At 34.8% G+C, this 24,346-nt stretch overlaps 2 protein-coding genes and 1 pseudogene across 3 annotated transcripts; 1 reads left to right on the forward strand and 2 right to left on the reverse strand.

Moving 5' to 3' along the window:
* Positions 1–394: 394 nt before the first annotated feature.
* GATL3 (galacturonosyltransferase-like 3) lies at positions 395–2,076 on the reverse strand. Its single transcript, XM_086637545.1, has one exon. It carries the CDS (start codon positions 1,971–1,973, stop codon positions 906–908), a length of 1,068 nt encoding a protein of 355 aa, XP_086493671.1. The 5' UTR covers positions 1,974–2,076; the 3' UTR covers positions 395–905.
* Positions 2,077–14,938: 12,862 nt separating this feature from the next.
* Positions 14,939–16,756, forward strand: LOC147563413 (AP2/ERF and B3 domain-containing transcription factor RAV1 pseudogene; annotated as a pseudogene). The gene has a single exon (XR_015223972.1). The product of XR_015223972.1 is annotated as an AP2/ERF and B3 domain-containing transcription factor RAV1 pseudogene (transcript).
* Positions 16,757–20,996: 4,240 nt separating this feature from the next.
* LOC147563414 (zinc finger protein WIP6-like) lies at positions 20,997–22,837 on the reverse strand. The gene is made up of 2 exons (XM_086664713.1): positions 22,234–22,837; positions 20,997–21,557 (listed from the first exon to the last, which is right to left on the reverse strand). The coding sequence occupies exons 1-2, from the start codon at positions 22,765–22,767 to the stop codon at positions 21,087–21,089; spliced, it is 1,005 nt and encodes a 334-aa protein (XP_086520839.1). The 5' UTR covers positions 22,768–22,837; the 3' UTR covers positions 20,997–21,086.
* Between the last annotated feature and the right edge of the window lie 1,509 nt (positions 22,838–24,346).

The raw sequence follows: 24,346 nt of genomic DNA on the forward strand, positions 1-24,346 counted from the left end.
GTGGTGGTGCGGCGATGGTATGTGGTGGCGGTGAAGATATGTGGTGGCGGTGATGATATGTGATGGCGGCGGTATGTGGTGGCGGACGGGTGATGAAAGTTTAGAAATGTTTACTAAAATAAGAGGGCAAAAAGGTCATTTCGAACTTTTCAGAACTTGAACCCTTATTTCAGACTTGTTTTAAAGTCTGAAATAAGTGGGTTCATATTCAGCCAATTCAGACAAAAATCTAATTCAGATAAGTTTTCAGATTTTTGTAAATTAAAATTCAAACATCTGAAATCTGAATTAGAACCCTAATTCAGATTTCAGATCTGAAAAAATAAAAAAACAAACAGCACGTAAGTACTTTTTATCAAGACCACTAAAATTGTGATTGGCTGCAAAGATCAAATAAGCTAAAATAGTTTTAATCAATCTTAAGAACAACAAATCTAAAAAACTTTACTCAATTAGAGTACCAATTAGTGTAAAGTAAAAAAGAACTCAAAAATTACTTGACAAAAATTGAATTAGTCAACCTCAAAATTTAAGGTCAACAATAATTTAGGACCAAAAATACAAAGGTTCAGAAAAAATAATCCCTCATCCTATACATTTGCTAACTTATCAGAGAATAAGAAATAACCGTTGGATCATCATTGTCAACCATCAAACCTTCTTGTTTCACTCAAACCTAACAAATATCCAACCATCAAAAATCAATCGTAATCCTCACCCACCTTCAAAATTTCTTGTATTTCCAACTTTACCCTTTCTCTCTCTACCTTGTGAGTAGTACTGACTTTTTATTTGCAGATTTAAGAGAGAGAAAGTTAGAAAGAGATGATGAATGAGACCAATAAGAACTCCATGAATGAACAAACCAACCAACCAACCCAGATCGAAGTTCCCCACAGAATTTTTCAGAAATCTGAAAACAAAGAAGAATGTCGAAACAAATCATATGGTGCCCAAAGACTATCTAAAGGACAAGGTCTTCTTGAATCTAATCTTAACCATGGTTTTCCTTTACCACTCCAATGGAGTAAACTAACAGGACCTGGATGTAAATCTCTACATAACCCTTGAAGATTATCACCACCCAATCCATGTTGATTCCATCTGTGTTCAACCCCTTTAACATCACCTGCAAAAACCAATAAAAATGGTGGTAATGAACCCAATTCATAAATCCTAAATCTTTTCTGCATCTTCATCCAATTTTCCAATTTCTCTGTAAATTTACCTTCTTTCCATCTTAATACATCAATTACCATCACACCCGTGTTGAAATAACATGGGTTTCTTCCTTTAAATGCTTTTGAGAAATTAGGGTTTCCCCAGAATTTTTCAGTGAAGTAATGAGTGAAATTAGCATGACAATATTCAGGAGCACCTAAAACATGACTACCCAGATCGATTTTCCAAAGTTTTTCAACATCATCAACAACAATTAGATCTGAATCGAAGTAAATTATTCGATTCACATTGTTTGGTAGTAAATCAGCTAAGTAAATTCTTGCATAATTTAATGGTTGATCAAGTGCTCGACGAATTGACAATGAGATTTTTCCTCTAACTAGATTTGTATCAAAATTGTAAAGATGGAATTTTAGGTAAGGGAATGTGGTTAAGATAGTCTTATGAAGATCTGATCGACGATGAGAAACAAGGAAGTGGAAAACGATGTTTTCCGGGCAAGAAGCGTGTTGTAAGACGGATAGAACGCCGGCGACCGACCCACGAAGATAAGTAGTGTCAAGAGTCATTGCTATGTGAATGATTGAAGGGTTATGGTCAGTAGGGAATTTTCTAGAGAGAGAAAGTGAAGAAAAAGAAGACCATGCTGTTTTGGGACACCCAATTCCATTTCTGAAAGCTGGAGCTTCTCTGAAAATTGGAAGCTCGCCGGATTTAATGGCGGTGGTTGTGGTGGTGAGGGTAGTAAAGAAGAAGAGGAGGAGTAGAAATTGGGTTGTTTCCGACGCCATTGGAGGTGAGAGTGGTGGAGTAATAGATGAGGGCTAATGTTGAATGTTTCAATGGCAAAATCAAAAAAGAAGAAATAATTTTTAGAGAGAGAGAGAAAGTAGGAAGAGAGTGAAAATAGAATTTAGGATTATTATGTGGGTCCAAGAGAGAATTAAAAGTGACAACCCAGGCTGGAAAGACGCGTCTTTTGTGATTGATATAAACTTGGTGGATTTTTCAAATATTACCCCTTTGGTTTTGAGATAAATTGTTTTTTAGTCACTAAACTTCTATTAAATTATTTTTATTTCAATTTGGGTAGATCTCGAATGCAATATGCATGTCATGCTGACACACTGTATGAAATAGATATTTCCAATACCATCCTCCCGGCTTTAATTTGTATACATAGGTGATGCAACCAGATTTTCTGAAGATTTTCTGAAAATTTTAAATATCATCAAATCAAATTGTTTTAGTAGCTTCTTATTCTTTTCAGTAGAGAATTATTAAATTTAGCAGTTTTATAATTTTAGAAAATTAGTATTTTATTTAGGTTGCGATTTGGGGAATAAAGAAAAATCTCCAGGAATAAAAATTTAGTCAATAAGTATTGACTTGTGGGTGTATTTTTTTAGTCTAAAAATTGACTTGATCAAACATTGCTCTTTAATTTTCATCTTCTCTCTCCCTATCTCCCTATCTCTATCCATCTATCTATCTCTTTCACGGTCTCTCACCATCTCTCTCTTATTCTTTCCCCTCTTTTTCTCTCTCGATTAGGGGTGGGAATCGGGCGGGTTCGGACTCTTGCTTCGCGGACTCGGGCGGATCGGACTGAAAAATAAAATGTCCGATCAGACTATCGAGCAATTCGGGCCATACAAAATTGAGTATATATGTGCCTGCGACTCGGTTCCGCCTGAAAACTCGGTCAGGCTCTAAAGGGCTCGGGCGGACGGGTCGCGGGCTTTTTGACAAAAAATATAAAATTAACTTAATTACAAAAAAAGAAATTACACCAAATAATAAAACTTAATTATAGACAAAAATTACAAAAAAAAAAAATACTTCAAAAGATTTACACCAAAAAAACACATAAAAAGAAATTACACAAATAAACAACAGGAAACAAAAATTAAATAACAAAAAAGAAAATTACATTTTCCAAATATTCAATCCCAACTCATCTGCAAACAAAAAAATTTATGTAAGAAAAAAGAATTGGTTGACACCAACACATAAATCTACTTCAGATAAGTTTTATCATCGCACCATGGCAAAGATTACATATCAAATCTACATAAACTGGAGTGAAAAAACAATTACTCAACCCTAAATAAAAATGAATTTAAAATATAAACAACTCTAATTTCTTGTTCAATCTTCATTATCTTCATCATCAAATAGTCCTGAAAACATCTTAAAAAATTATAATTTCTTGTTCAAACCCTAATTTCTTGTTGAAAGCCCATGGAAAGAATCTTTACCATCTCTACAAGTAGAACCAAGAGATTCAAAATCCAGATCTGAAAACATCTTCAAAAACTCATCAAACCGATCTTAACTTGGTCGATTGATGAAACCGAGAAGATGTGGTGGTCGATTAATGAACATTGAAGCCTTAGGGTTTTACGGTTCGTAAAGAAAGAAAGAATAACGGTGGTGGCGTGGTGGTCTGGTGGAGTGGGAGTCTGGTGGAGTGGTGGGCGGTGGAGGTGGAAGACAATGGAGGAAGGTGGAAGACAATGGAGGAAGGTGGAAGACAGTGAAGGAAGAATGGAGGGAGTTTATGGTTTTTAATGGGTTTGGAAATTTATTGAGAAGATATAATCTGACTAATGGGTTTAGAGTTAATTAGACGGACCGGCGGGTAATGGTCATATCGGGCGGACGGATCAGGTAGTTATCAGGCGGGCGGGTAGTGGACTCATAAACGGGCGGGTGTAATGGGCCGGGAGTCGGGTCGGGGGTCTTGCCCGAGTCCCGCCCACGCCCGCCCGAAAAAAGGGCCGGGTATACCCGCCTCGGGTTCCATTCGGATTTCGGGTACTAACGGTCCGGGCGGATTGGGTCGGATCTCGGGTTCCCAGACCGTTTTTCCACCCCTTCTCTCGATTCCTCATTGTCTATCTCTTACTATTTCTCTCAATTGTTCTCAATATCTATGTCTCTCGATCTCATAGTGTTTCTCTTTCAATCTCTCATTGTTTCTCAATCGATCTCTCGTTGTTTCTCTCCCTCTCTCACATAGACACTGTTCGACAACTGAAAGTGTTTCCTTCGTCGGAACCTGACATCGAAGAGGGTTTCTGGTGAGACCCTCCTCGAGGTTTTCGTGTCCACAAAACGTTTTGTGGCAATGACCATTTCGTGGCTACAAAATGTTTCTTGGTCATGATCATTTCGTGGCTAAAAAACGTTTCGTGGCCACGAACTATGTGATTTTCAAATATAGTCTATACAGACCAAGAGAGAGAGAGAGGGAGAGACAGAGACTGCGAGAAAGAGAGAGGAATAATGAGAGTGATCTACAATGAAAGAGAGAGAGATCTAGAGTAAGAATGACAAAGAGATAGTCAATGAGAGCGAGAGAGAAAGAAGAAAGCAACAAGAGAGAGAAAGAGGGAGAGGGGGTAATAGTGAGTTAGAGAGGAGAAAAGAGGAAAGAGAAGATGTGACAATGGTGGTCGGAATGGTGGTGGTGTGAAGTTGTGGTGGTGAAGGTGATAAAGAAGATGAAGATTAGGGGGCAATGGTTGATCAAGTCAGTTTTTGGACTAAAATAAAATATTTTCCTGAGAATGTAAAGAAAACACATGGATTCCCTAGAGAATTTATTAACTGGAGATTATTGTTTATTCCCCTAAGCCACGGCCTTTATTTATTAAAAGTTGTTATTTGAGCTTGATTGGGTTAAGGAAACCCTAAAGCTATAAAAGGGGGGGGGGGGGGGGGGGGGGGGGTCTAGGAGTTGTTTTATTAATCAAGTTTGATCAACAAAATTAAGTATTTAGTTTAATATTTGTTAGTTTCAGGTTTCCTAAGTCGACAGAGTCTCAAGGTTTTTTCTAAGTTTTAAAAGTTTTAGACGAAGATCTAATTCTTTTCAGACTTTTTCGTTGCGTCAGTTTTGGCAATAAGAGCGAGGATCGTCTGTTTAAATATTATCTACGCTAAGATCACTTTAGAACACATCGATGAATTTTCCAAAGATGTATCTAAAGTTAGTTTAAGTAAATTGAAAATAAATAAAACAAGAAGAATCACATTATTTAGTTTTCCCCCTATTTTGTTATCGATCAATCAATATGGAGAAATACTATCATAGTAACAATTTTTCATTTCAAATGCACTCACGTAGAGATTATAATGAGTACAAGATCAATGCTCGATGGGTATGTAACTATAGAAGAGTTCTTCGATTGGCTACTATTCCAAATGAGCAGATAGTTAAAATCATTGCTTATAGACTTACAAGAAGCATCGCAGATTGGTGGGATTAATTACAACATCTAAGGATGAGACAAGAAAAAGCTTCAATCCAGAGTTGGTCGTCTATGAAAGAGAACTTGAAGGAATGGTACTTACCTCCTGATTATCAGCAACACTTGTTAAGGATATACCAAAACTTTAGACAAGGTTTGCATTCAATGGGTGAATTATGAGGAGTTCTCAAAGTGGGCTCGGAAAAACAGTATAAAAAACTTTACTGAACCTAATAATGTTTTAATCGATTTTTGGACGGATTAAAATTAAGTTTGAGATATAGTTTGAGAGAAAATGTGGGGTTAGTAACAATGTGGACGATTCAAGACGCATGCAACTTGGCTTTAAAAGTTGAAGCTAATTGGGAGCGGGGCTATAGGAACTCTAGATTTCAGAGAGAATGTCAACCTCGCTTTAATACAAAAAAGTCTCTTGACATCAATTTACACGATAAAGGATTTGTTCTGAAGAAGTTATTCAGGAAATTGAGTTAAAGGAAGTGATTCAGGAAATTGAGTCAAAGGAAGTCGTCCAAGAAGTTGAATCAAATACAACACAATATCTTCATCAAAAAAAAAAATACAACACAATATAATATCAAATTATAGAAGGGTTGTGTCAAATTTAAAAATATTGTGGTAGTTTATATCGTTAATCATGCTTTGTCTAGACATCCACACACAAACTCTACCCTCATTTTTTTTTCCAAAATAAAAAATAAAAAGTTTCTACTTTCTCGAAGGGACGAACATTACCACCTAGCGGAAGACAATTTTACTGTTGTCAATATTACGGTTCAACTCATATCGCAATGTGGAGTTTTCTCTTGCTCGTTATGTAAGGTATTCAATTTTTGTTTACAACTTCTTGTGTGTACTTTTTTTTTATGATATTTCTTGTGTGTACTTATGTATACTATAAATAATCATCGAAAGGAAAAGAAAGTTGAAATATTTTTTACCTTTTGTAATTGTTGTCTTCTAATATCAAAATAATAAATAAATTGCAATGACAAAAAGGTAGAGATTTTGTTTATCTTTATTCTCGGTCCCATCTATATAATAAAACAGAAGGGAAAACGATGACTGGGACGAACATCTTTTTTTTTAATAAAGGATATTGTCTAGAAGTCCTTCTCAAAATTTAAAATATAGTCATTCGTAGAAATAAAGTTACCTATTTAAAAAAAACAATAATCCTTTCCTTCTTAGAAATAAAAATTCTAATTTAAGAAAAAAATAAACAAAATAAATTTCAAGAGTTAAAAAAAGAAATTAAAATCTATCTCTCTCTCTCTTTCAATAAAATATTAACTAATTTAAGATATAATAAACAAAAAAATAATAGCTAATAAAAATCTCTCTCTCTCTCAATAAAATATAACAATGAATTTCGTAACATTTGATTGATACAGGTGTGGGACATACCCTAGTATATATATATATATATATATATATATATATGTTGAAATTGTTCCTCATAAATATTGAGGGACATGTACTTCTCTCGTTCTCCTCAACTATTTTGACTATAAGAATATGTTTGTAGTCATATCCACTTTCTTGGTTTTGACTTACTAGAAAAGAATTTTTTTTTTAATAATTGTAAATCAATTGTTCGACGTAATCGTGAGATCTCGCAGTAGAACACAGGTTAATCGAGTTAAAAAGAAAGAGTTAGAATGACTCGTGGAAGGAGAATGAATCCTCTATAAATATTCATTGGAGAAAGATGTGAGTTGATCCAAATTTCGAAGGCAAATATTCTTTTAAAGGTGGAGGATTGTAACTCCTGAGTTTTTGTTAAAAAAAACGCAAACTTAAAGTTATCTGAGGGGTTGTCTTTTAACTTGATCATGTTAAAATAAGATTAAATCTGCAAATAGTATACTCGAAAGGTAGGAGATTATAAGTCCCACATTCCTGGAGAAGATTCTAAAGATTGGGCTGTAGATTTACGCTAAATATGTAGGACATTTTTAAGTGTGCTTGTAGGGTTGTCGCCAATACAAAGCCTCACATCATATACCTTAGTTTAAATGTCTAAAACACTGACAACATCGATAAATGGGCGTCAAACAAATAGTAAATGGGATGTCGCCAAATACAAAGCCTCACATCATATACCTTAGTTTAAATGTCTAAAACACTGACAACATAGATACAAAGCCTCACATCATATACCTTATTTTTATATTTGTGTAAAGAAATAGTAAATGGGATGTCAAAGACCAAAGGACTATATTACAATATTTTATAAGTTAGGTAGGATTTCAGAATATGATAGTTTTAAGGAGGAAAGTTCAAAAATGGAAAAATAGCCAGCCGGGACATTGATGGTATATTTCAAATTTTGGTGGCAGACCGTGCAATAATTAGCTATGAAATAAGTAACTACAACCGTAGGATTTAGTAGTTGAGATATGAATTAACGGTCAGATTATCAAGTGATATGAAAGATGGAACGGTTGAAAAGCATTTACTGAGCCAAAGTGGCCTTTTGCTTAGCTCGTTCCGACCATTTTCCGGTAAATCGGCAACTATTGACTCGTTGGATTTTGGAGCGATTCTAATGAGACATAACATTGTGGAGTCTGGATGCATAATATGGCATTTTCTCTCTCAACATTTTCTAGTGGGACACCACACATTCGTAACGTTGTTTTATTCCCCTTTATTTATACTATTTAATTTTGTTGGTGGAGATGTAGAATCAATCCAAAAGTTAATCAAATCAGACAAAGAAGAAGGTAAATCGAAGAACAATCGAGAGATTGAGAGAAGAAGTTAGAGATAGAAAGTTAAAAAGTCCATGTTGTTATATCTGGTAGAAAAAGTACAATACGAAAATTAACCAGTTATATCAATTTCCTTTACTAAATAAAGTTTCGTTTCCCTGTATGCAATCAAACTCTTCGTTTATTATCATTTTGTTTTTCAAAAGGGGTGGTTTACAAACATCCTCGGATCTTATGAAATTCCCACATGGGTAAAGAACACAATAACTAAAATTAGACTTTCGTAAGTGTAGACATTTTACTAGTGCAGACATCCGACAACAAGTGGGTTTCTCTCCTTCTTTCATATAGCTTACCTGGTCCCATTTGTAAAGAACCCATCAGGCAGACATGGAGAGAGAACCCCCCGGCCCCCTTCTCGGTGGATTGCGCTAAGGGAACAGACAATGAGAACCTCTTGTTCATAAACTTATTCTTCATCTTTTTTTCTCCTTTTCCATTTCTTATTCTTTTTTGGGTGTGTATAGGCAGTCAAGTGGAATTGCTCATCCAACTCAGATTTATTGGACATGGTCTAGTTTTGAAACTTAAGGCTGGAGTTACTGGTGGAAGTTTTACAACCACCGCCGCAATTTCTAAGGCCCAATGGAAAATGCTTTTGCACTTTAAAACAAGAAGTTTACAAGCACATCCACTTCTTCTTGACTACAAAGCCCAGATACTTTTGAAGGCACTTCATGAAGAAATCCCATTTAGAAACTCCTTTACTCGTATAACCCCTGATAACCACCCGAACCCCACAGTAAAGATGAAGAGAAACAACAAATAACAGATTTGGAGTTTAGAGAGACTTAGAGAAAAGGTTAGAGATGGATGGATTAGTTGGTAGCAGTGGAATCAAATGAATCCAAAAAAGTCACTTAAATCTACCAATTAAACGATTCCGACGAAAAGACATATGTTTAAGAACATTCCAAATCAAACCGACTTCGCCAATTGTCAGAATAGAAAAAAAAAACACAAACATTACTTAGTCTATGTGTTTTTTTTTGAAAGTTAGTTTATGTGGTTTTGGTGTGCCATATTCACTGAAATAGACTTGTGACCTGTGAGTATATAACACTCCAAGAATGACTGTGTATGTGGCGGCCGGTCAACTCTTACTGGGCCCAAAAATTGACAAAGTCAACAAATGGCAGCTCAATTATTAAGCTAATAGTAATCTATCTGAATCAGTAAGAGCATCTCCAATGGGACACTCAATCTCTAACACTTAGAGTGCCACATATGACTTTTAGGAGTTTTTGTTAAAAAATCATCTCCAATGGAACACTTTGTTAGACACTCTATTATGAGTTGGACACATTTATTATAGAGTGTCTAGAGAGAGAAACTCTAAAATGAGAGTGTCTACTTGAGACTCTCTAAGTGTTACTTTATAATTCCAACCAATAGAAAATTTTGTTTTTCAACTACTTTTTATCTATTGAATTGAAGAGGGACATGTGTATTAAGTAAGAGATTTTAGAGATCTCCATTGGAGATCAAACAAATGTAGAGTGTCTCTATATTGACACTAGAAAATAGAATCTTTATTCGACACTTGACAACTAGATTTTTAGAGTGTTTATTAGAGTGTCCCATTGGAGATGCTCTAAGACTTTTTAGGGTTATAATGAATCTGTTCTGACAAATTTATAGAGACACTCTACAAATTATCTCAATAAATTTTAACAAACAAATTCCACTTGGGAACAGAGCAATAAGGGACAAATTTATTTTGTTAATAGGAGATTTGGTCACATGGTTTGACCCAAAAAGTTGGGTATTTGTTTTCATAATCAGCTAATGGTCAAAGTCAATGATATTAAGAACTTTGAACATTCAATTGCACTTAGACCATGCACATGTCCTTGGCTAGTTTATGAGAACAGTATTTGTATGGGAGAAAGTTCCAATCAAAATTTCATATCCATAATTTTGGACAATTTCAAAATTCCCCAAATACATAAATCATTCCAATGGTTTTGCACTATACTATTGTGTTATTTGTATTTTAGCTCTTTATTTTATGACCAACTTCGTTTTTAACTTCTTGTTTTCAGTAAACTTAAAATTAATTTACTTTTTCTAATTTTGTATGCATATCGTTAGAATTAATATTTTTCTTCTAAAAATAATTTTGCGTGTGTCAGGGTGCATTGTTCTTCTTTGAAGTTATCAAAAATAACCTTGCGTGTGCTAACGTGTGTGTTAGCGTTCATTTTATTCTTTTTAGAATTTCACTATTTGACTTGAACATCGAAAGTGAGGCTACAACTTTTTGTGGTTCCGAGAACTTCGAAAAATATAATGTGGTGGGGATATGTTGACATATTATTTGGGTATAGGGAAGTTGTCGACATTAATGTGTTTCCATTGATATTTCCACTTTCAATCACAATTTTAGTTGCTTAGGCAAAGAAACCAACAATGTTACTTTCTGTTTTGAAACTTTCTTATTTTCTTTGCTTAATTACATCTCAAGGAATGGAGGAGGAATAAGAAGTTTCTAAAGAGAGTAAGTTTAGGAATCAAAACATTTAGTTGCTTGATACTAATCTTGTTCTTTGCTTAATTACATCTTATTCATATTTTGTTTAGCATTTAGTTTTGGTACATTAAAATAAGGCCATATTGATATATGTTAGGGTTTTTTGAACTTACCCCCCTCATCGCTAATTGGTAATTGAGTTTACCCCCCTCAGTAATGGGTAATTGAGCTTACCCCCTTAGATTTACTATTTTTGACAAAAAAATAAGGGTTATTTCCCTAATAGCCCCCAACTTTGTGACTGGTTTCCTGCCTAACCCCCTACTTTATGAAAAATACCCAGATGGCCCCCTTTTTTAGATTCCGTTATAACACTGTTACCTAGTCATCATTTCTCTCTCTTCCATCTCATTACCTCTCTCTGCCACCTCACCTTATCGCCACCTCATCATCTTCACCGGCGAAAGTCGCCGGCCGGCCAACTTTCCGGCCGACGACCTTCATTAAAATTTTTTTCTTCTTCTCTCCTCTCTCTCTTTCTAAAACATAATTTTTTTTTTCTCTCTCTAGATCTGGTTCACATGAACCAGATCTAGAGAGACCTTCTTGAAGGTCTTCAACAGACCTTCCAGAAGGTCCGAACAGACCTGCTCGAAGGTCTTTTGCAGACCTTCAAGCAGGTCCGAACAGACCTGCTCGAAGGTCTGTTGTAGACCTTCTTGAAGGTCCGAACAGACCTTTTGGAAGGTCTGCAACAGACCTTCAAGCAGGTCTCTCTAGATCTGGTTCATATGAACCAGATCTAGAGAGAGAAAAAAAATAATTTTTTTTATTTATTTTATTTTTTAGAGAGAGAGAGGAGAGGAGAGAAGAAAATTTTTTTTAATGAAGGTCGCCGGCCGGAAAGTTGGCCGGCCGGCGACTTTCGCCGGTGAAGATGATGAGGTGGCGATAAGGTGAGGTGGCAGAGAGAGGTAATGAGATGGAAGAGAGAGAAATGATGACTAGGTAACGGTGTTATAACGGAATCTAAAAAAGGGGGCCATCTGGGTATTTTTCATAAAGTAGGGGGCTAGGCAGGAAACCGGTCACAAAGTTGGGGGCTATTAGGGAAATAACCCAAAAAACAAAGGTTGTGTTTGGCGTAAGTGAAATAAATGTGACTATCAAGAGCGATTATCCTTCAATATGATTCATAGTAGTTATTCCCCCTTACTTTATTGTTTGATTTAGTCGGTAATATGATTAACAAAGATTGATTTTGTTTGTATATTATGCGATTATGATTTTATTATCACATGCCAAACATGTCCTTAGTAGTTTTACCAAAAACTCTAAACTCAAAGGGGTAAGCTCAATTACTAATTACAGAAGAGAGTAAACTCAATTACTAATTAGTGTTAAGGGGGTAAGCTCAAAAAACCATATATATTAATTATAAAATCGAAATTAAAAAGAAACACAAGATGGGGAATCTCATGGTAGACCCACCTTGACCATGACTTTGAGGTTTATACATCTAGTTAGGTTCAGTGTGGAAAAGCTTATCTTGTAGCTAAGGTGAGTCCCACAAAGACTAACATCCCATCCGTACCACTTTTACATTTTTATCTTCTTTTGTTGGGCCTTGTTACTATAGCCGACAGTACTATTTCCCCCTTACATGTGACCTTTATGTTTTATTGTATTTTTTTTTTTTTTTTGAACTATTGTATTTTAATTTGAAAAAAGTTGTTCTCCCTTAAAAGGGCAAAATTTTGGTTAGAGTTCGGCACAAACTATCGAATTTTGCTTAATTGTTCTCTCTTAATTAACAAAATCAAATTGTTTACGTCAGATTCCAACTAATTTTTTATTAGAATATAAATATTGTTTTAATTTCATTAAAATGCATTCCGAATTCTGTAGAGATTCTTTCATAATTTAACAAATGTATTTAGAGGCAGTTGTAGAATTATTTATCAAGTAGATTATTAAGGATTGTCAGGGGTCAAGACCGAGTCCTAACTGTTCAAATGTTTATAATGATTGTCTCCAAGATATCAATTCGAGGTAAGATATCGTCTCCAAATTTTTATTCCAATTAATAACATATTTTCTCTTTTAATTATTAATTGTGTGGGTGGATTTGTGGGGTTGGGTTCCCTATTATAATAACAGGTTGATTCACCTAATTTTTGTTTATATGGGGTATATAATATTATATTATTTGTACTTTATTACATTTGATTTATCTTCAGTTGGATTGATGAACTAAAATGTTGCAGTTGTACTTACTAAACAGGTTCCCAAAACGTACTCTTCACAAACTTGTTGGATTTGAACTCCATAAGTTATCAAATTAATAGTGACAAAGCAATGAAAACTCCGGACAGATTTGAGAGAAAATTTTAAATTAACAGTACAATTTCCTCCTTTATTTAAGAGACAAATCAAGAGAGGTTCACAAAACAAATAGTCCTGGTCTTATATGTATCCTCGGTTTCTTATTAATTCTTGCAAACATAATCTTGTATCGTTTCTACTAGTTTAGGAAGCGTCAACATCAAAATTTATTGGATAATGCTCACACTTATAAGTATATAACCCATAATCGTGGACCCATTATTCTTTAGTTCAATGAAACAACATCATTAACCTATTTTCTCTTTTAATTCTTCCTTGTTTGGTTGGATTGTCAGGTTCATTTTCCGTACAATTGATTAAACTATAATAATTGATTCACCTAAATTTTGTATATTTATGTATCTAATAATATTATTTATAATTAATATCTTATTTTATCCCTTAGTTTAGTTGATAAACTAAAATTTTGTAGTCTTACTGCCTAAACGGGTTGCCAAGACTTCCTTTGGCAAACACAGTGGATTTAAACCTGCTGATTATTTAATCGTGATAGAGCAAGGAAATTCAGACAACATAGGAGAAAATCGCTAACAAATTTTAGTTGGAGTTGTAAGATTGTTTAAGATGTTTAGTTCGAGGCACGCTAACCCACCTTTACTAAAAGACAAAAAAAATTATAATTTGACTACGATCTAGACCGTTCTTTTACCCGGATAAGTCATTGAATCATAAATTAAGTCAAGATCTTAAGTACATTTAGCATTTCCTAAAAAAAAGACATAAGAGAAAATTTCAAATTATCAGTTGCAATTTCTTCTTGATTTGTGTAGCTGACAAATCAACACCCGCCTCTGATTTGAGACCTTTTGCCAAATATATCTAGAATTTTTTTTTCCTTGATCATTTCCTTGTTAAATATTCTTGATTTCATGCCGATCCTCTTTTTCTTAGTCATTTTTGAGAAGATAATCTTGCTTCACTTCTATGAGTTTTGGAAGTGTTAACATCAGAATTTATTGGATAGTGCTCACATATATAGCCCATAATCGTGGACCCATTATTCTTTAGTTCAATGAAACAACATTAATTTGTTTTACTTGTATTGGGAAGAAAATATAAATTCTATGAAGAAAGAGAGTTTCTTAGCCAATAGAAAGAAACATTACAAAGATCAGCCAATAAAAGAAAGACACATGAGATAAAGGAAATCTTCAAATTTGATTAGCTTAGTTGTCATGTTTATCCATTTCTCCTTCTTTGGTAAACAGTGGCCCATGACCCATCAAGTGGGAGAAATCTCTCTTTCCTATCTACTAACATAAGTAATATCTTAAAAAAAGGAAAAGTTATATCCCATCAAAACCTTTGGAGTACCTTCAACAAAAAAAAAAAAAAAAAAAAAATTTTCTACAACAAATAGTGCTGATTTCTTGAACTACCTTTGTTTTCTAACATTATTCAATATTTAAACTAATAATAGTTAAACTGACATAATTTTATTACGAAAGACAAAGGAAAAGACTATAGAATTCAACAGTCAGTCCCAAATCCATATAATCAATAGAATAACATGAAACACGGTTTACCGGGAGAAGTAGACTAAATTCAATTTTTCAGCTACTCTTGCTAGATCTATATTACTTAAAGCTAACTCATATTTAAAGTGGCCAAGGATTCTATTTGTCAAAGACTTCTAACTACTAATTATATTTTGACCAAATATAATACTTATTAAATCAGTACTAGACAGAGAATCTCAAGTATTTGAAAATTTGGACTATATTATTGGTGAATGGATTATTTGAATCCTATAGTATCTTCAACTTGACAAATAAGTTCACAAGATAAATAAGAAAGATCTAGAGAGAGTGTTTCATCAAAAAAAGAAAAAGAGAAAAAGAGAGAGTGGAAATAGGAAGCTATACTAAAATAGTCAGCACTCAGCACTTAATGAGCAACAAAAAACTGAGGGGGGATGAACTTACATGGAAACCAAGGTCCACAGTCATGTGAACCCTATCAACTTGCTTCATTGGACCCCACTTCACATACACTACCCACAACACATACCATACTAATTTTGTAAGTCTTCTATAGCACCCTTACCTTGAATATTCCTACATCTCTCTCTCTCCTCAGTTGACCCACACCATAACTCCTCCAAAGGGCCAAACCCCATAAAACCAAACTTCAAACACCTAAAAATTATAGCAAGAAAATCAACTTGGGGTTCTCCTATATATATATTCAACTTATTAAACTCAAATCATATAAACCCACACCTTCATCTTTCTCTTTCTTTCTTTCTCTTTACATATATCAAACATACCCAAAACTTCTAAGCAATTCCTTAAAAAGCACAAAGCTCTTGAAACCAAGTAACTTGTTTAGTGAGAAAAATGGAGAGTAGTTGTATAGATGATACATCAAGTGATTCAATCTCAGCATCACCAATGACAATATTATTTCCATTAGAGAAGTTAAATCGGGTTAGAAGCGGGTCTAGTGTCATAGTAGATGCTGAATGTGGAGTCGAAGCGGAGTCTCGTAAACTACCTTCTTCTCAATATAAAGGAGTAGTCCCACAACCAAATGGTCGTTGGGGTGCTCAAATTTATGAGAAACATCAAAGGGTTTGGTTAGGAACATTCAATGAAGAAGAAGAAGCTGCTAAAGCTTATGACATTGCTGCACAAAAATTCCGTGGTCGCGATTCTATAACCAATTTCAAGCCTTTAATGGATACTACTAATGAAGATGAAGTCGAATCCGCTTTCTTGAATTCACATTCAAAAGATGAAATTGTTGATATGTTACGTAAACATACCTATAATGATGAACTTGATCAAACTAGACGTATATTTGGTGTTGGAAGTTATTATGGTATGTTAAAAAGAGGAGAGAGTTATACGGGTTCAAATATTGGGCAGGGTCGGGTAATGGAAGAACAAGAACTATTATTCGAAAAGGCCGTAACACCAAGCGATGTTGGTAAGTTAAATCGGTTAGTTATACCGAAACAACATGCCGAAAAACATTTGCCACTGCAAATAGGAAGTGATTGTAAGGGTGCATTATTGAATTTTGAGGACAAGGGAGGTAAAGTGTGGAGATTTAGGTATTCATATTGGAATAGTAGTCAAAGTTATGTGCTTACTAAAGGTTGGAGCCGGTTTGTGAAGGAAAAAGGATTGAAAGCGGGTGATATCGTTTACTTTAAACGTTCTACCGGAGGTGATAACCAACTCTTCATCGATTGGAAGAGCCAAAAACCCGGGTCGGGTTCTACGAGATCCACTTACCCGACCGTTAACCGGATTCAACCAATTCAAGTGGTGAGACTATTTGGTGTGAACATTTTCAAAATGCCTGAATTTAGTGGTGCTTTGGTGGAAAGTAAGAATTGTAGTACTTGGAATGGTAAGAGAATGAGAGAAGTAGGGTTTCCACAGCTGCCAATAATAGAAAGTTGTAAGAAACAACACTTGATATTTGGAGCTTTGTAACATTTTATTTTTTGTGTTATTTTTCTTGTTTTAGGTTGAATTTAGCTTTTGTAATTTTGTTGTATATGAATATGTTGGTTAAAGAGGGAAAGGGTGAAGAATGTGTAAGGATAGTGGTCATATGTATCAACTTGCAATGGTGGGATGTGTATATTATATGACATTCACATAAGCTTTTAAAAGTTTAAGTTAGGTTGGAAAACATTACTTTTATGTCATAAAAAAGTTGAAAATGAACCGCAAATATTTCAAAAAGAAATGGATCGACATTGTAATTTATTTTCTTGAGTTCAAAATGAATCGTTCCCCGAAGTAAAAATTTGAGGTTTAGAAAATGAACAAAAATCGGAGTAGATCGTCTGATAATTTCTAATTTACTCGACCCAGTTAGGATTTTTGATAATAAAACTCAAATCCCTTTTCATCTGTTAGGAATGTACTATATACATTTATCCTACATAGATAAATGAAAAGAGAAGAAAGTTTAATAAACCTAAGTATATCTATAACTTTTAATACATTTATACTAAGTACACCTTGATCTAAATGGGAAACTTTTTTATAACCTAATTGCTTTCAGTTTCTATAAAGTCCCTTTTGAAATCTATCTCATCCATTGGTTGTTAGTTGTCATATTATATTATACTACTCTAAAATATCTCAGAGAGAGAGAGAGATATGTTAGTGGGGGGAGACCAATAAGACATATTTCAGGTACTAGTCTATGCAGTTGTTTGGTATATCCTAACTTTGAATAATTGAATTGAAGAAAAAAAAAAAAAACACAGAAACACATATTTGTCACAAAAGAAATATTCTTGCATCATCTAGAAAACTATTTAAACATCTTGGTTTGGATCTTGTCGGTTTAGGGTTTTTGTTGCTTAATTAAGGTTATGAAAAGGAATATGCTAATTTTCTACCTCCATGCCCAGCCTCCCCAGATTTAGCAAGTGCTTCAATAAGCTACAGAGTGTTGGGCTTAGCAATGTTGGTGTGCTTAGCAAGTACTTCAATTATATAGATTGGATCTCTTCCGAAGGCCCACTACAGAACCTAATAACGAGTGGCGCATCAAATAGCTTAGGAGAATTTATATCCACTCTTGAAGTTGCGGGTTACTTTTTCTAACTGTATATGCACAAGGGAACAAGAAACCCTAGGCAGATTTTGACAGAAATCTTATGTGATGATAGGCGATTTAGTAGATTAGAATCATTCCCTAGCATTTTTCATGTACTTTTATTTAAAAATTTCAATAAATGTGATTTTGTGTCGAGGAAACCTATTACATCATCAAGTCAAAGTTTAAGTTAACAACTTTATAAGTAGCTTTTCCGTTCTTTTTATTAATCTCATTTCTACCAACAAAACAAATCGGATTTTTTTGATAACGGGAATTTCATTGAAAAATGATGACAATGAGTCATCATGGAGGATTACAAAAGAAATTATCAAAAGAAAAAAATAATTACATAGAAATTAGCGTCTGCCAATTAAAAAACCAAATCCGAAAATGGGGTAGTATTCTTCCGCTCTAATAGAAAATAAGTCCTTTAATGTAAATTATAGCTGTTCTGTAGATTTGTACTTCTCATTGAAGATACTATCATTCCTCTCCGACCAAAGAGCTTTTTAACTTTCTTGGCCGCCACTATCACCTCGTAACAAATGGTTGCAAGATTCTTCTTCGACCATACGAAGTACACATTTATTGATCAAAATCATACTTATTTTGCGAAGAGAGTCTGTAGGAATTGCTTTATGTCAAATAGTCCAAATAAAGAGTGAGATTTTAGATGGAAGAGATTTGTTCCAAGTTTTACCTTTGGGAAATACTCTAGAGGAGAAGAGTCCGATAAAGTCCTATTCTTGTGCTAGTCAAATTGGAAAGTGGGGTGCCGCAAGCATTTAAGCAAAGAAGAAGATCCGAAGCTGCAATGGCCTGAGTGGAGGAAAGATTTTGATTTCTTCCACAAATTAAGAAAGGAAGACTTCAAGGGAGTAGATTCAAGCTAAGCATCTTCCCAAAATGAAGATTTAGTGCCATCATTGATGTTGATGATCGAGAGAGCTATAATAATAACGTAAAGTTGAGAGTATATCCCTCCATGGATCTCCAAATCTGGACAGGACACTGGACAGGACACTGGAATTAGGGAACCAAACTGCTGCATTGCCTCCACATTTTTTTCGGATAATCTTAGTCCATAAAGCTTTCGGCTCATTCTTAGTAGCTCTCCACACTCTACTCCAACTTCTCCAATGATTTTTTTTTTATTGAGACTATCCTCCAATGAAAATCACGAAATAGCTTTTCCATTTTCTTTGCAATACTTACATGAATCGAGAAGATAGAGAGAATAGAAGCAAGCACACTACTAATCAAGATGAGCTTGCCACTTTTAGGTAACTGTGAGAATAGTCCCACATGGGACAAGGAGTATTTAGCAACCAAACATATAAATGTCTAGGTCATCTTTAGTCATTGTCAATTGATTTTGAGTTAGATGACCACAAAGTTAACATGGTATCAGAGCTATAATGATTGGTTTAAAAGCCACATGTGCTCCATACCACCAGGAAAAAAACAAAAACACGTGTTAGGTGTCCAGAAAAAGCGTACCTTGCATTTGAACGCAATGACACACCCAGGTAAGAGAGAGGAAATGAGGAAGTAGAGAGCTGCTTCATAGGCCACATTCTCCACATCTAAAATGCCAATAGTCGAACACTTTAGAACATTGATTTTGAGACCCCTAAAAGAAAAAAAAAAAATTAGGGTTGGTCCCCAAATTGAGTACCAATGGGTATCCATACTTTTTCATGATATTGTACCTCAACCAAGGAGGAATTGTTTCCCTTGAAGACAGGTAATGGTTATGGGAAGTGATGCTTTGGTAATATTCAGCTTCATTACTAACATTGTTACACTAATTATATTTGACTTAAAATACTGTTTTTTCTACATCTTAGGTAATCAAAATGTGTCATTTTATTATAACTTCGCTTTAAGCCAGACAAAGAAACTTCATCTAGATCCCATCCGCTATTTAGCTTAGTTAAGCAGAAAGGAATGCTAGCGGAACGTCCGAGGAAATAAATGTTCCTTAATAATTATCAGCTGTTTAATCGGTAAAATCCATCATTTTTATAGCGAGTTAATTTTAACGTGTTTTTCTTAAGATATTACATAATACATGTAAGGGCTCCCACTGTATTTCTATATTTTGTCCTCCCATTCTTGAGCAGTTGATTTCTTGGAACCTTGAATGAAATTTACATTAATATTCCAACAAACAAAAAAAAGACCCTTAATATTGTCAGGCAGTTTGATTGAGATCTCTTAGGGTTTTGTATTTTCCTTTTGAACATATACATATGTAATAAATAATTGAGAGGAATACTGTGGATGATGATATCAAGCAAAAGAATGGGGAAACACAACAGAGTCTTTTGCAGTTGCTGTGTTTGTTTTAGACATGAAAAGGAAAGAAGCAAGCTCCCTGGGTGAAACCCCAAAAAACAGTGGAAAATCAGTGGTCCAACCTAATCTGTTACTGTAAACATAAATATATATAGACCACTCTGAACCAACATTTTTGAGAGATACAGAGAGAGAGAGAGAGTAGTAGTCTTAGGTCAGAAACTCTGAGTAATCAAAGAGCTTTTTATAGTGATAGAGAAAGTGATGAATGTGAAGTTTTTTTTTTTGCATTGCATGAGCCATGAGCCATGCATGAGCACAGTAATTGGAGTTAACCACATTTTGAGAGAGAAATAAGGTAAGAGTAGTGATAAAGACCCTAGGGAGAGGGAGAGAGAGAGAGAGAGAGAGAAACTGCAGATGACCACAGAGAGACATATACTACTAGTTGACTACTCTCTCTCTCTCACCCACTTCAACCAGGATGCAGAAAACAATGCCTTTCCAATGTATAGTCATTACTTTCTTTAGTGATAGATAAACAAAGCTGAAAGCCATTGCCTTCATTTTAATGTAATGTCATATCTCTCTCTCACAATATATCATTTCTTTGTTGCTAGCTAAATACATCATTGCATATGTATGTGTATATACATTTAACTTGTGCCCTAATTGTTTTAAAGATAGATAAGTTTGTTAATTATTAACAACTTAGTTGACGTAACAAAATCGTGTCTAAGACAACATGTACGTTGATTACTTTTTAACATGCAAATAAGATTTAGGATTTCTCCGTTCAGTGTCAATTAGTTTTAAATTGGAATCTATATTAATATATGCACTCGCGGTTATTTCAATGCACGCCACTTCTTGCGTGCATTGAAATATTCCCTTAATTGAAAGTCGGAGTATATTAATATATATACATTTCTAAACTCATTATTGATGGATTTTGAGTTAGAATCCCACAATTTTAGTTTCAAGAACACCTATGAAGAAGAGTAGTTCTAAACAAACTTACTTCATTGACCATTACCAAATAGACACCATCAATACATATAAAAGAACTACATTTTCTTAGTGCATAAATATATACTAGCAATACAAATATCCATGGCCTGATGCATTTCCTTGGAGTTCTTCATCATTTTCATCGGCATCTTCCTCCTCTTCATCAAATTGGCAAAACTCTGCACCATGGGGCGCATGGTTTCCACCAAATGCTCGAATATGATCCTTAAGTGATCTCTTGTGCTTAAAATCAGATCCACAGATGCAAAACCAAAGCTTCCCACAGTTCTTTTCATGGGTGCGCCAATCGCCCTTAACTGCAAAATCCTTGCCACATTTCCGACATCCAAATGGTTTTGCTCCATGTTTTCGCTTGTAATGTGTTTGAAGTGTCCTAAAATCCTTTAGAGGCTTCGATCTCGGGTGGTTAATGTTGTTCTTACAACCCTCAGCACAACAATAACAAGGCAAGCTCAACACTGGAGATATTGCTTTCGTTGTCCTCAAAGACTCTGGACCTCTACGATACTCCGAACCGTGCCCCCACATATGCATCTAAACAAACACACATTTTAGTGAAAGAAGAGATGACCCAAAAACAAGATTCATAACCTCCATGAGTTCTATACTTTTATGTTTATTTACCTCTATTATCACCAGTGTAGCAATATCTACAGTATGCTTCTATAAGTTGGAATGGAATTAGTTGAAATCTAGTGGGAGTTTAACTTTCTTCCATGAAAAAAACCCTAAAACCCACCCAACTCTTTTCTGTTTATGGGTATTTTCATACCTAATCACTTGAAGTTTTGGCATCATTAATTTTATGGGCAAAAAATCAAAATTCTAGAAAAGAAACTGTTTCAGCTAAGCAGAATGGTTCTACACTAACAAAGAGAGCAAAATTTTCCTTCCTTTTTCATTCTCTCTCTGTTCCTCCCTTCTTTCTCCTAGGCAAACAGAGTAACAGGCAGAGAGGGGACGGCTTGCTGCCGGCGGGGTTCTCTCTCTCTTCAAATAAAATACTCCCTTAGATGGATTAGTAAGATCAAACTATTGGTTGCAGGGGCTGGTTAGCCATCTCGGCTTCCACCCTGCTTTAAGTTTCTTAATGAATGATACTATTTTGTCTCCTAAAAAATGCGAGGAAATGAAGAACAATTACATTAGTGATATAAACAAGCAAAACTATAATTGGAAAATACATTTCCATTTAGGGTTTTAAACTAACCTGCATGTTGTTGTAACGGTTGAAGGTTTTGTTGCAAACAATGCAAGAGAACTGAGTCGGACCGACGAGGATTTGAGCAGGAGAAGGAATCCAGTATTGACCTTCAAGAAGTGGGACACTAATGTTGTTAGTGACAACATTGCTTGTGCTAGCTTCTCCACTTGGAAGTCCAATTTGAAGAGCTATTGTGACATTCTCATTTTCAGCTAGACTACTATTACTATGCTTATTTTCAATAGTACTACTTTTGGCTCCATGAGTTTTATCTGAAGTTGGATGAGAGTGATTGGTTTTGGATCTGTGTTGTCCAGGAGGTCTGAGAGTGAGAAGTATGGATTCTTCTTCATCATCAACATCTTCTTCCTCTTGATCTAGACAAGCAGTGTTCTTATTAAAGAAGTTTTTTAGCATTGTGTTCACTAGGTTAAGAGAGAGAGGAAGGGGTTTTGGCTGGTGCCCTAGATAGAGGAGAAGATAAGAGCTAGAGAGAGAGAGGACCAGAATGCAACAAATAAGTAGAGATGTGTACAGCATGTTTATTGGAATCTCACTTAGGGTTTTGAATTAGGTCCCTAGCTATCTTCAATAACTATGACTTTCTCCCAAAATTGTACAATGGCCATCTTTTATGAAATTAGAGTAGCTGTCTCATTGGATGTTTATTACAAGAGTTATGTCCAGAAAAAAAAAGAAAAATTAAGACAGACTTTAGACAAAAATCTTATTTCACTGAGTTTATTATAAGAGTATCTCCAATGCAACACTTAATCTTAGACATTCTGAGTGCAACACAGGATTTTTTGAGGTTTTACTTGAAAACCCTCTCCAATGCAACACTCTATTTGGATACTTAAGATGACATGTCGAGGGTGGAACAGAGCTATCTCAAGAGGACACCTTAGAAATAGAATGTCCTCGAGATTTATCTAATTGTCTATCTCATCAATATTTGAATTTCAACTACAAAAATAACTGTCATATAAGTATATAAGATAAGTTTGGAGTTTTGCGACACAAAAGAATTGAGGATCTCCATTTCCGCCACCTAGGAGTGAGAATCTCAATTGAAACTTCACATATAGGGCAAACAAAGATTTTTCTGAATTTTGCATTGGAGATGCTCTAAGAATGATGTTAGGATAGAGCAAAAAAACCTGGTAGACTTTGTCCTTAGACATATTTATTTCCATCCATTCAAAAGAAGAATTCTTCTTAAGAGCATCTCCAATGCAACACTCAAATTGAGAAATTCAAAGTGCCACCTAGGAATCTTTGAGTTTTTTTTTTTTTGTAAAAACTCTCTCAAATCAACACTCCAGAAGAAACTCTATATTTGAATTTTCTTTTGAGGATTTCAATTGCCAAATCAATACTAAAAACAAATCTACCCATCTAGGGAATGACACCTAAGTTATTTTTAAGTTTTTATAGTGTTGTATTGGAGATGTCTTTTGAATTAAGGATCTCAATATTGACATCTTGGAAAGAGAAACTCAATTTGAGCTTTGATGGAAACGAGAATTTGAGTGTTTTTTGAGTTTTGCATTGGAGTTGCTCTAACAGGTCAGGGAACTCTATTTACCAAATCATTTTAGTTTTGTTGTCCCGACGGACCCGCTAACCGACTGAGCCGAAACGGCCCATGGGTGCTCACTAGTGGCTTTGACCCACCTGGCTTCGAGAAGGTGAATGGATACAATTAGGACGATACTTGGTAGGGGTGAAAATCCTACATTTATCCATTTTTGTTATTAAGGGTATAAATAAAAGTAGACTAGCCTAGAATTGCGTTTAGGGTTTATAAGTGATAATTTCAGAACAGTTACGAGCATATTAAATTGTGATGTATCCATGCCATTTAATATATAATGCCTATCTAATCTTGTATCTAAAACAAGACTCTCCACATGCACATTGTGGCACCACCAAGAGTTTTCCTATAAAAACTCCTTTCTTCAAAAGAAAGCCCAATCTCGGCTCCTCCCCTCTCTCTCTCTCTTTTCATAGACTCTCACTCTCGGCTCTTCTATCTCTAATTTTTTCGAACATTTGTTTCTATATATTTATGTTTATTTAAACATTTTGTGATATGGATGATAACGATGTTAAAGCA

The sequence above is a fragment of the Eschscholzia californica genome, unplaced genomic scaffold, assembly GCF_041429995.1.
Source record: "Eschscholzia californica isolate CP2 unplaced genomic scaffold, dmEscCali1.0.p SCAF_1, whole genome shotgun sequence".
Taxonomy (NCBI): Eukaryota; Viridiplantae; Streptophyta; class Magnoliopsida; order Ranunculales; family Papaveraceae; genus Eschscholzia; species Eschscholzia californica.

Bases quoted from the DNA above. Each gene is read 5' to 3' on its own strand.
- GATL3 (XM_086637545.1), bottom strand. From the start codon at position 1,973: ATGGCGTCGGAAACAACCCAATTTCTACTCCTCCTCTTCTTCTTTACT.
- LOC147563414 (XM_086664713.1), bottom strand. From the start codon at position 22,767: ATGCTGTACACATCTCTACTTATTTGTTGCATTCTGGTCCTCTCTCTC. The intron at 21,558-22,233 runs GTTAGTTTAAAA...GTGTTTGTTTAG, and splicing joins ACCGTTACAACAACATGCAG to ATGCATATGTGGGGGCACGG.